The sequence below is a fragment of the Mucor velutinosus genome (genome assembly GCF_035048745.1).
Source record: "Mucor velutinosus strain NIH1002 chromosome Unknown tig00001563, whole genome shotgun sequence".
NCBI lineage: Eukaryota > Fungi > Mucoromycota > Mucoromycetes > Mucorales > Mucoraceae > Mucor > Mucor velutinosus.
Window position 1 is genome coordinate 2,138,937 of NW_027041904.1, and position 12,530 is coordinate 2,151,466.

Below are 12,530 nucleotides of genomic sequence, written 5' to 3' on the forward strand. Positions count from 1 at the left end.
CTACTACAGTTGCAAGCCTTAAAGACTGACCATCAAACGACAATGCCGTTATGATTTCGTAGAATACTTCACTTGCAAGTACCCTATACTTATGTAAATGCAAATGCCATATCATCATTCAGTGCCAACACTGAGAAAGTTTTCTATCAAATGTAGGCTATTTATGCAAAAGGGACACCAATTCAATATTATAGAAAAGCATACTCCTAATTACTTGCGTATTTATGTAGATAAACTTTGATGAGATGAATGATATTGTTCAACACTTGCTTATTACAGTCATTTTGGTCGAGAATTGATGCTTTGAATAGTATTTGAGCTGATACAAATAAATTAAAACCTTGTCAAATGCTATTCAACAGCCTACCTCTCTCAAATGCGAAACTCACGCCTCAGACACCCGACACTAATTAATGCGAGAACAGTGTCCGTGCCAATATCACTGCTGCTGCCCTGATAAACGTGGCAAACAATTAACAACATTTAATATATCCTTTTTACCTGTTCATTGTTGAACTTGTAACGGGACCCCTTTGATTTACGCATTGCCATTTCATGAGCAACCGAGAAAGATACAGACAAAAAGGTGGCTGGGCGTACAAATACCATCATCAAAACGTAAATCTGGACACAAGCAATGGTCATTTTCTCAAGTCGTTCTTGTAAAAAAAAAAAAAAAAAAAAAAAAAAAGAACATGTGTTCCTCATAAATTAGAAATGATCTGCTCATGTGGGTATTTTTTGAATTCTTTATTGAGATATGAACAATGGTGGAGTGATAAGAGAAATAAGGAAACAAAGAGAGCGAGAAAGAGTCATAGGGGAAATCATTATCGCTATGATTCGAAACGAAAGTTAGCAAATGATGATAGATCAACATTTCAATAATGATAATAATAAAAGGGAAAACGCCATTTATATTTACTATTTTTATTGTATACAACACATGCTATACGAATTATTCATATGGATGATCACACTATAAAAGAAACACGCAACTTGAAGGGTTGGACAATGGAAAGAGGAAAGAATATACAACTTTAGTAAAAAGACTACTTGAAAAAGAGAGGGGCTGGACTACTAAAAGAGGAGCCAAGGTGAGGAGGGGGGGAGGGGTATGCATTTGAATGAGCCAAACTTGAACAATGAACAGAGGTGGAAAGATAATGAATTATAGAGAGCAATGAGTGTATAATGAGATGTGGTGAATATTTGAACAAATTACAAGTAGCTTGTTGAGGATGAGGAGGATGAGGCGGATGATGAGGATGATGAGGACGTGGATGAACTACTCAGTGTTTCCTTTCCCTTGTGTTTGAACATATACTTTGGTGGTGATAAAGCTCTCATGAATCGTAATTTGTGTGGCTTCTTGTTTGCTAATACAATTTTCTTCTTTACTGGCAAATCTTCGTTGTCTGAATAATAATCCTCGATATTAATTTGTCGTAATGGGATTCTATCATGTACTGCATTCTCCTCTTCCTGTGGAGATGTGCGTCTGATTTTCTTTTCATGTTGTTGTCGACTATGCCAATAGCGAGGTGGTCGATTTTCGTCTTCATCGTCGTCGCCTTCTTGATCTGCTTCGTCATGTTGGTCTTTGCCTTGAAAGGTGTTCTTTGCATTGGTGCCATTGTCCTCATAAATGCAAGATAACCATGATGAGCTGGGGTCATAGAAATCGCCGTATTCATTGTTTATGTGATCTTGATTGTCTTGTTCGCCATCTTCCTCGTCGTCGTCTTCGTCAAAGATGGATCGCTTGAATCCGTTTGATGGCGGTGGTGGTGAAAGAGCCATGGACTCATCATCAAAGATGGATCTCTGAGTGATGGGTCGTTCAGGTGAAGACATGGGACATAAGCTGGAAGAGAAGAATTCTCCTTCGTCAGATTCCTCGTCTTCAGAGAAAGAAAAATCCTTTGAAGATTTAGTGTCCATCATACTGATTTTATCGGCATTCAAGAACATGTCCAGGTTGGGATGAGGCGAGGATGATTTGGCAGCTTGCTCTTCCTTCTCTTCACGGATGGCCTGCATTAATTTGTCATTGAAGTTGGAGGCTGGCATTTGGTATTGAACAGTTCTCATACGGGAGCCATTTGATTGCGAGTTGAGTGTCATACGAGAAAGTCGAGTACAGGGTGTAAATGTAAAGCATGGGTTTTGGGTAGTAGTAGCATTATCTACTGGTGTTGGCTCTGCGTCCTCATCATCAAAGATGTTGTTGTATGTTGGGCGTCGAGGTGTTTGTAAACCTTGTTGATTTGACATGTTTATATTGTTGCTAATAAGATGTAAGTGAACGGATGATGAAAAACAAGATTTTCGAGAAAAAAAGGGTAAAAGGGAGGAAAAAGGAAAAGGAAAAGAAAAAGGGGGAGACGAGTGTCCAAGAAATAAACCTTGGGAATATCATGTTGCCAATTGTTTGTTCTACACCTGCCCAATCAACACTGCTAAACTAACACCTTCGTCTCCTTATTAGGGAATCAGCTGTTTTAACGCGTCTAGATGGAAGAGAAAAGATTTTCGTCCTATCACAATGACGCATGCTCTCAAATGTATACAAACACTAGCGATACATACAAATCTCGCTTGGAGGATTGACGATCTCTCATGTAGGTTCCCGGATCTCATTTTTAAACCTTTTACTCAAGGGTGTTATGAATGTAAAGATCGCGTAAGTCAAGCTTGTATTTGTGCATTTGTGTACCAAGTTCTATGGATGAATGCATAGCATAGCAACCAGCTTTCCGTGCCTGACCTCCATAGCAACGATCAGGTCAACTTCTATAGTTACTAGGCATGTTCTAAAGCCGTCTGTAAGTTCACTCTGTCGCTTTTTAAAGAGAGAGAGAGAGAGAGAGAGAGAGAGAGAGAGAGGGAAGTGAAAGCAAAAAAGACGAAAGAAAGATAAGGAACAGGTACCTGTGAAAACGGATGCTGATTACTACTACTCGTGTAACGAGAATTTTGAAAGGATTTCGATAGAATGGAAGAGGGTATATCTAGTCAATATACCTAGTATAAATTGTTCACAAAGGGTCCACTTTGTATCTTCTTTCTTCACTCTTAAATCAAACAAGTACATCAAAATGTCCTCCAACGCATCCCCTAGTCGTGAGCAAATGTTGAAGCATCTTTCTCATACCGTCAAGGTGGCATCAAGAACCAAATCTTTTGGTCGCCATCCTTTTGGTAGTATTCTTGTTGGCCCTGACAACGAAACCGTCTTGTTGGAACAAGGCAACATTGATACACTTCATCATGCCGAGAGCACGCTCTGCCATGTCGCTTGTAAGTAAGCTCTAGCCAGCCAATTTTTATCATGCCTAATTATCGTACAGGGACCAACTTCTCGCCCGAGTACCTGTCCAAATGCACACTCTATACTAACTTTGAACCTTGCGTCATGTGTGCTGGTTCGTGCTACTGGGCCAACATTGGCAGAGTGGTGTATGGCATCGCAGAGGAACGTTTGTTGCAGTTGACAGGTAATAATGAAGAAAACCCTACCATGTCCATGCCTTGCAGAAAGGTATTCGAAGCTGGCCAACGTCCAGTTCAAGTAGAAGGGCCTTTCCCTGAATTAGAAAAGGAAATCATAGCAGACCACTTAGAGTTCTGGGCGAAATAAAAGAGAGCTATTTATATATAAAGTCTACGTCTTTCAATGCAATGAAATCCTCCCCTTTTTAACCTCTTTTTTTCTCTTTCTTTTATTTTTATTGTGGTTGTGGTTGCAATGGGACAATGCTGTTCTTCCCGCTAAACTGATAGTGAGCAAGCCATCAAAAAGTCGCGTGATCAGGAAATCAATGAACAGCTAAAAAAAGATAGGCAAAAGATGAGCAATGACGTCAAATTACTATTGCTGGGTATGTGTGTACATGTATGTCTACATGTCGTCTGTTGTCTAACATGCAACAGGTGCTGGCGAATCGGGCAAATCGACGCTACTGAAACAGATGAGGATAATTCATGGCGGTAGATTCCAGAAGGACGAGAAGCTATCCTATCGAGAAATCATATACAGCAATGTCATTGAATCCATGAAATCCATCTTGAGCGCAATGCAGAAATTTAACATTCCACTTGTACGACCAGAAGAGGAATACAAAGTGGCATTTGACCTCATCAACGATTTACCAGAGCAAATGGAATGCGGATACAATCTGCCATCAGAAATTGTATTAGCCATGAAACTGCTGTGGGAGGACGATAGTGTCTTGCAAGCGTACAACAGGCGAAACGAGTACCAGTTGCATGACTCTGCAGCATAGTGAGTTTTAGGATCACTCCCTAATTTCCTTGTGGCATGTTCCTAACTATCCACCTTTGATTGTCCAGTTACTTTGATGCCATCGATCGTATATCTGAATCAGATTATATGCCAAGCGATCAAGATGTGCTGAGAACGCGGGTAAAGACGATTGGTATTACAGAGACAAGGCTGGACGTGGGTCCGTTGACGTATCGCATGGTGGATGTAGGCGGGCAAAGATCAGAACGCAAGAAATGGATTCATTGTTTTGAAGATGTTACTGCCATCATCTTTATGGTGGCTATTTCAGAGTATGATCAGGTGCTATTTGAAGATGAGTCTGTAAATAGAATGACCGAATCATTGACACTGTTCCAATCCATCTGCAATATGGAATGGTTCCGTAAAACGTCCATCATTTTGTTTATGAACAAGACGGACATATTCAAGAAGAAACTGAAATCAAGCCCATTGAAGCTGTATTTTCCCAAATACAAAGGTAAGCTGAATCCGATGGGGGGGGGGGGGTCTATCAATGCAGTTTTTGATTTGAATATCGTAGGCGGCAGTGATTATGACAGTGCTTCTCGTTTCCTGATGGAGCAATTCCAGAATTTGACAGCTAAAAACTCGGATAAACGAGTGTATACACATTTTACTTGTGCGACGGATACCAAGCAGATCACGTTTGTCATGTCGGCAGTGAACGATATCATATTGCAATCCACATTAAGAGATGTAGGGCTGCTGTAATTGTGCCATCTATTCTTTGTATTTATATGTTCAATTTAAATAAGCTCGTGCAGTCCAGAATGTTTTAATATTTGACATTAAAATTGCATATTGGAAAAATGCAGTGCATGTTATGATGCCTTTGAATATGAATTTGTTAATAATAAACGTTATGCTGAAGTAGTAAATCACTCTCCACCATCATATAGCTTTGTGCTCTCCATTGAATTAGCATTGCAATCATCATTGTTGCCATCAGAAAGGCATTTAGGTCAGCCAGCAGCGCCAGCCGCCGCCAAAATCAATTGAAACTCAGCTTATTTTTCTTTTCAAGATTGGACAGATTTCGTCTTTTTTCGACTTCTTTAATCTATCTTGTGAGATTCGACTATATAAGTTGGGATAATCAGCCTAAACTTCCTAATACATTCTTGTAGTGCTTTTCAAGGCACTTCCAATGGTGCCAAATAAAATAGATGTTTTGACTGAACTCATCGAGCAATTTTAGAAAATGTGAAATGAGATTTTTGGCCAAAATGCCGACAGTTTGCATATGAAGGCCTTGCAAAAGTGGTTTCAGAGGTTGCTTTGGATCGAGAGAAACATTTTGATTCAATATATACCATAGTGAAAGTCCTCATTTTCAAGGTGAAAATTCGATCGTTTGATTTTCGATGAAAACCATGAGGTACCCCTCATGGTTTTTTGGTCGATTTTTAGTCATTTTTTTTAGATCCTCAAAAGGTTGAGTAAAGGTATCAGGGAGTTACTGCTACTCGAGCGCAGTTGTTTGGCGTCATTCTGGCGGCTCAAAAAGGCCTAAATGTCAAGATATCGAGGTATGAAAGCTGTTAAATTTCGTAGTGTTTTATACATTTGCTTGTATTGATTTACACAAATAACTCAAAAGCTTGGGCATAGAAAAGCCATTTCAAGTTATTTGACTTCCCATAATCTGGCACGCCTTGTGGCTTATAAGGTAACTGTAGACAGCTTTTTTTCAAACGTCCAGGAAAAAAAAAAGAGTGATACTTTTTGCTTTTTCCATCATTAATCATCACCAACATTCAGCATGGTCGACAAGATGGATCACGATCATGAAGAACATGAGCATGAAAAGGATTCATTTGAGCACTTGAAAGCAGAATACTACGAGGGAAAGCATCTTTCAGCTCCTGTCAAGGAAATCCAGGTAAGCTTTTTTGCGCATGTCAGCTTATGAATATCGACTCATGCTCTTTGGATTAGGACAAATGGAAGCTGTTGCCCGCCTTTTTAAAGGTCAAGGGTCTCGTCAAACAACACATTGACTCCTTCAACTACTTTATCAATGTGGATCTACGCAAAATCATAAAGGCCAACGAGAAAGTAACATCAGATGTAGACCCACACTTTTACCTCAAGTAAGATTAGCGTGCAAACAACACATTGTGCACAGTGCACTAACCCTGTTGCCACTAGATACACAGGCATTCGTGTTGGCAGTCCAGAACGTACAGATGCAGATGTCGCCAACCGCAGCTACACACCACACGAATGTCGTCTGCGTGATTTGACCTACTCAGCCAACATTTTCGTTGATGTCGAATACACCCGTGGAAGACAGATTGTCAAGAGAAAGAATGTCATGATTGGTCGATTACCCATCATGTTGAGATCATCGCACTGTGTATTGACAGGCAAAAACGAAGCAGAATTGGCCCGTATGAAGGAATGCCCTCTTGATCCAGGAGGCTACTTTGTCGTCAAGGGAACAGAAAAGGTCATTTTGGTGCAGGAACAGCTCTCCAAGAATCGTATCATTGTTGATGTGGATAAAAAGAACAACATTATTGCCAACGTGCAATCTTCCACCCACGAACGTAAATCCAAGACAGCCATCTTTGTCAAGCACGGCAAGATTTACTTGAAGCACAACTCTATTGCAGAGGACATTCCTGTTGCCATCTTCCTCAAGGCACTGGGTGTTCAGTCAGATAGAGAGATCGCTCAATTGGTCTGCGGTAATGATCATGACCTGAACGATGTGTTTGCCATCAACATTGAAGAATCCTCTCGTTTGCGTGTTTTCACTCAAATGCAAGCCTTGGATTATATTGGTGCTAAAGTCAAAGTCAACCGTAAATTATCGACTGTGCGCAAAACACTGGCTGAAGAAGCATTGGAAGTACTTGCCACTGTCATTCTGGCCCATGTGCCTGTCGAGAACCTCAATTTCCGAGAAAAGAGTATTTACGCTGCTGTCATGATCCGTCGTGTCTTGATTGCCATGACCGATGAAGTGCAAGTAGATGATCGTGATTATGTGGGTAACAAGCGTCTGGAATTGGCAGGTCAATTGCTGTCCCTTTTGTTTGAAGATTTGTTCAAAAAGTTCAACTCTGATCTCAAGCTGAATGCGGACAAGGTCCTCAAGAAACCTAACCGCACACAAGAGTTTGATATCTTTAATCAGTTGGTGTTGCATGGCGATCATATCACCAGCGGGTTCATTCGTGCCATCTCCACCGGTAATTGGGTATTGAAGCGTTTCAAGATGGACCGTGCAGGTATCACACAAGTCCTGTCTCGTTTGTCGTATATCTCTGCTCTGGGTATGATGACTCGTATCTCATCTCAATTCGAGAAGACCAGAAAGGTGTCTGGCCCAAGAGCACTGCAGCCTTCACAGTGGGGTATGTTGTGTCCGTCTGATACACCTGAAGGTGAAGCATGTGGTTTGGTAAAGAATTTAGCTCTCATGACACATATTACAACCGATCAAGAAGAAGATCCTATTCGTAAGATTGCATTCGCACTGGGTATCGAGGACGTCAATCTGTTGACTGGTGCAGAACTCTATCAGCCCAACACCTTTATTGTGCTCATGAATGGTGTTATTTTGGGTGTCACTCGTCGTGTGCAACAGTTTGTGGGCAGCTTTCGTCGTCTGCGCCGTGCTGGCCGTGTCTCTGAATTTGTGTCTGTGTTTGTCAATACACATCAAAGAACCGTCAACTTGTCTTCGGATGGTGGCCGTATTTGTAGACCTCTTATCATTGTCGAGAGCCAAAAGCCAGCAGTAACTCAACAACATGTCAACGATTTGATTGCAGAGAAGCTGACATTCGACGACTTTTTGAAGATGGGCCTCGTAGAGTATGTGGACGTCAATGAAGAGAGTGATTCCAACATTGCAGTTTATGAAAAGGATATTATACCACAAACTACCCATTTAGAAATTGAGCCTTTTACTATTCTTGGTGCCGTCGCAGGTCTCATTCCCTATCCCCATCACAATCAGTCGCCTCGTAATACCTATCAATGTGCTATGGGTAAGCAAGCTATTGGTGCTATTGGCTACAATCAGTTGAACCGTATCGAGACATTGATCTACTTGATGGTGTATCCCCAGCAGCCCATGGTCAAAACAAAGACCATCGAATTGATTGGTTACGATAAATTGCCTGCTGGTCAAAATGCCACTGTGGCTGTCATGAGTTACTCGGGTTACGATATTGAAGATGCTTTGGTGTTGAACAAGTCTGGTCTGGACAGAGGCTTTGGTCGTTGTCAAGTGATGCGTAAATATGCCAACCTGGTCAAACGCTACCCTAATGGCACACACGATCGTTTGGCAGATCCTCCCGCTAGAGACTCGGACATGTGGAATGACAGTTTCGATGCTATTGAGCAAGATGGTATTGCCGGTGTGGGCGAACCTCTGGAAATGGGCTCTGTCTTCATTAACAAACAAACACCTGTCAGCAGCGGCATCGATGCTGGTGTGCCTGGGGCTGCTCAAAGTGTTGCTTATAAACCTCAGCCCCAGCGTTACAAGTCGCCTCAAACGGGTTACGTCGATAAGGTTCTCTTTACCACTACAGAGTCAGATCAAACATTAATTAAGGTCAACATTCGTCAAACACGTCGTCCAGAGTTGGGTGACAAGTTCTCTTCTCGTCACGGTCAAAAGGGTGTATGTGGTATCATTGTCCAACAAGAAGATATGCCCTTCTCTGATCTGGGTGTCTGTCCCGATATCATTATGAATCCTCATGGTTTCCCATCTCGTATGACAGTCGGTAAGATGATTGAGTTGTTGGCTGGTAAAGCAGGTGTGTTGGATGGTTCACTACAGTACGGTACTGCGTTTGGTGGCTCCAAGGTGGAGGACATGAGTCAGATTTTGATCAATCATGGCTTCAATTACTCTGGTAAGGACTATGTGACATCAGGTATTACCGGTGAGCCATTGTCTGCATATATTTTCTTTGGCCCCATCTACTACCAAAAGTTGAAACATATGGTGATGGATAAAATGCACGCTCGAGCAAGGTAAATAGCATACGCGATTAATTGATTTATGTTTAAATGACTCACACTCCAATGCAGAGGCCCTCGTGCTACTCTCACTCGTCAGCCCACAGAAGGTCGTTCTAGAGATGGTGGTCTTCGTCTTGGTGAAATGGAGCGCGATTGTTTGATCGGTTACGGTGCTTCTATGCTACTGCTTGAGCGTCTCATGATCTCTTCAGATGCCTTTGAGGTCCATATCTGTGACAAGTGTGGTTTGATCGGTTACTCTGGTTGGTGCCAATACTGTAAGAGTTCCAAGTACATGAAGACTATGGAAATACCCTATGCTGCTAAATTGCTTTTCCAAGAATTAATGGCAATGAATATCTCGCCTAGAATGATCTTGGAAGATGCCATCTAATCTCTTTCTTTTTTTTTTTTGTCTTCATCACAACTTATCTTCTTCTCTCAAATATTGTAAATACTAATAAAGTTCTATCCACACAGTTGGATTTGCATGAATTACAAAATGACCAAGTGGATTATATTCAGGTGCAAGTGATTCCTGTCCAATCAACCACAACCAAGCTTTTCTTGAAAAAGCTTGCTTTCTGGTATCACTTTTTTTTTTTTTTTTTTTTCATCCTCTTTCTTCATACCACAATTATGCTTAAAATTACTACCTTTTTATTATTTTTGTTTGTAGCGCTCATCTCTGGTAAGTGTTCTTCGCTGAAGATTTGTGTACATACTGGTTGACTAAATATGTCTCTCTATCTATAGCTACCAATGTTGATTACATTATAGCCTTGAAAGCACCAGTGACAGATAAAACGTATAAAGAAGCAAGAGCTGATGTACAGTCTGCTGGTGGTAAGATCACTTATGAATTCCGTGCTGCATTCAAGGCTGTTCTCGTATCCTTACCATCCGAACATGTAAGCATTCTGAGCTCAAAGCCCTATGTCGAATTCATGGAAGAAGATAAATCTGGTAAGCTGCGCTATCTTTAGTCGATGATGTCTTCTCACTGTTTTGTTTATTAGTTCACATCGCCTAAATGGACTTGATCAAGCAACTTTTGTTCGCACTGTAAATAGTAGCCTTACCCAGTATCAGATATTTGTAAAAAAAAAAAAAAAAAAAAAATGGTTACAAAGGAATAAAATCGTTGATAAAATTGTATTCATTTGGATTCTGAAGAAATCCTCCATCATTCCAGTTATTTTTGTGTCTCACATTCATGTCTGTTTTGTAATGAGGTGAAGACAGCAAAGTAAATCGTCAACATGGCTATGAATTATAGTATAGAAAGGTCCTTCACAACTGATGTATACCATCAACCTTTTTGGGGCCACTCACCGTATACTACTATTATTGAGAGCTGCCACTTGTGTTTATTATTTGATGTCTTGGCATTTAGTGATAGCCTGTTGATACTTAGAAATTGCAGTGAATGATTAGTTTTCGTAGTCTCTTCGATATCAAGTTCAAGAAACTGGACAACAACATGTCAATGGTCATTGTCCAAAATTTGGAGGAGACACCATAAAACATTCGCCATCACACCTAACAGGCAGCTTGCAATGATGATTTTGACGGATGCATAAGTCTTTTTCCTGCAAATTCCAGCTACTTGATGACTGGGATTATGTTCTTTCATGATTATACGGTGCTTTGTTTGCCAATTGGACCAAGACAAGGAAGATTTTTATACCAAACCTCACAATAAGATTCACTTGAGGCCAAAAACAATTTGTAGACAGAAAAGCTTTATGTTGCCTACGTAAATCCGGTTGCTGAATACAATAGGTAGTGTGCTTACAACATGTTATCAGCATACAAATGAAGGTGGCAAAGCAAGACTCTTCATTAAATTGCTCAATTTAAATGTTGTGTGTGAAATCGATAATCTCAAAAACAAATATAAACTACTATCACTGCCAACGGTCTCAGCATGATTTGCTAGTTAATAGATATTAGTTATAGAGGGACCTGGCCGATTCAGTGTCGATGTAAGAGTCTTCGGACCGAATATGTACCATCAGATCATTCAAAGTACTGTCATAAAGGGAGCAAGGCTTCTTTATTTTTTTCCTCACAGGTTACCGTCCTTATTTTTGCACAATATCCTCCGTAAAACGGTCCAATATGATTTGCAGATGCTACTAATAAAATTCATTGGAATACTATATGAATGTTGATTGTATGTCTAGTGAAAGTCATAGAAGAAACTTTTTTTGACTAGGACATCTTTGATGTGGGGTAATTGAAGGTGATGCGAACGAGCAACGACGGAAAATGTTTCAAATGACCAATTTTCAAAGGGCTATATCTCTGAATTTTACTAAGTGAACGAGAGCTTCAAACATAATAGCTTCTGTTTTTTTCAATTCTCTATACAATCGTATGGTTATTATAGATAAATAAATAAATAATTAAATATCCCCTGCTTGTAGCTCATAAAATATATGATTTTGAGCAAATGTATGAACGGGACATACACCTGGTACTTAAAACCCTTATATTATAATGAATATAACGTACAGCTATTGAATGGTCTTTGTTTTTTGCAAATCTGGTGAGTATTTGTCGAGATATGGTCGAAAAAGGATATCATGCAAAATCATCAAAATCTGCCTGTGATAGCAAGCAAAAAATCTGGTGACGATTTTTCGGTCAGGACAAGATTTTCAATATTTCATGATAGAGTCGTGCCAGAGCTTCAAGCGATAGCTCATTCGATAGGAAATTTTTTGGTTTATAATATTTAGTAATGCTTAAAAAAAGTTTTGATGACAGATACTGACTAATCTTCTGAAAACAGTCAAAAAATCGCAAAAACAATCGTACCAAATATCAGGTGAACAATGTACACCATAAAATTGATATGGATACCGTTGTATTCTCCTTTGAATTCTCTACAAGTTTCATATAAGTTTGAAGGGGCGTTAAGTATCAAGAAACGCGTAATTTTAAGGTCGATAAATTTCGGAATCCCATGGATCATCATTCAGAATATTAGATATTGAATCTCAGTTGACCTTCCGCATGTGTACACCACACAAGTCTGCTTTTGACCAAGCATTTTAAAAATTGGAGCGTACGAAAAGGGCCATATTAACTTGCTGGTTTCAGGTTATCAATAGTTCCTTGACATGTTGAAAAATCTTGCTTTTAAGACGAGAAAGCTGTAGCTTGCTTTGTTTGAAAACTGTTAAGCACAAAGAATAAAGGGATTATAATTTGT

At 40.0% G+C, this 12,530-nt stretch overlaps 5 protein-coding genes across 5 annotated transcripts; 4 read left to right on the plus strand and 1 right to left on the minus strand.

Annotated features, from left to right (window-relative positions):
• Positions 1–1,221: 1,221 nt before the first annotated feature.
• ATC70_009321 (Mitochondrial presequence protease) lies at positions 1,222–2,277 on the minus strand (the record flags this gene model as incomplete). The annotated part of the gene is made up of 1 exon (XM_064828554.1): positions 1,222–2,277. The coding sequence occupies one exon, from the start codon at positions 2,275–2,277 to the stop codon at positions 1,222–1,224; it is 1,056 nt and encodes a 351-aa protein (XP_064685756.1).
• Positions 2,278–3,101: 824 nt separating this feature from the next.
• Positions 3,102–3,643, plus strand: ATC70_009322 (uncharacterized protein; the record flags this gene model as incomplete). Its single annotated transcript, XM_064828555.1, has 2 exons — positions 3,102–3,303; positions 3,354–3,643. 2 exons carry the CDS (start codon positions 3,102–3,104, stop codon positions 3,641–3,643), a joined length of 492 nt encoding a protein of 163 aa, XP_064685757.1.
• A 210-nt stretch (positions 3,644–3,853) lies between these two features.
• On the plus strand, positions 3,854–5,023 carry ATC70_009323 (uncharacterized protein; the record flags this gene model as incomplete). Its single annotated transcript, XM_064828556.1, has 4 exons — positions 3,854–3,884; positions 3,937–4,288; positions 4,357–4,769; positions 4,833–5,023. 4 exons carry the CDS (start codon positions 3,854–3,856, stop codon positions 5,021–5,023), a joined length of 987 nt encoding a protein of 328 aa, XP_064685758.1.
• Positions 5,024–6,074: 1,051 nt separating this feature from the next.
• ATC70_009324 (uncharacterized protein) lies at positions 6,075–9,701 on the plus strand (the record flags this gene model as incomplete). Its single annotated transcript, XM_064828557.1, has 4 exons — positions 6,075–6,194; positions 6,251–6,405; positions 6,464–9,319; positions 9,377–9,701. The coding sequence occupies 4 exons, from the start codon at positions 6,075–6,077 to the stop codon at positions 9,699–9,701; spliced, it is 3,456 nt and encodes a 1,151-aa protein (XP_064685759.1).
• Positions 9,702–9,946: 245 nt separating this feature from the next.
• On the plus strand, positions 9,947–10,340 carry ATC70_009325 (uncharacterized protein; the record flags this gene model as incomplete). The annotated part of the gene is made up of 3 exons (XM_064828558.1): positions 9,947–9,998; positions 10,064–10,273; positions 10,327–10,340. 3 exons carry the CDS (start codon positions 9,947–9,949, stop codon positions 10,338–10,340), a joined length of 276 nt encoding a protein of 91 aa, XP_064685760.1.
• Between the last annotated feature and the right edge of the window lie 2,190 nt (positions 10,341–12,530).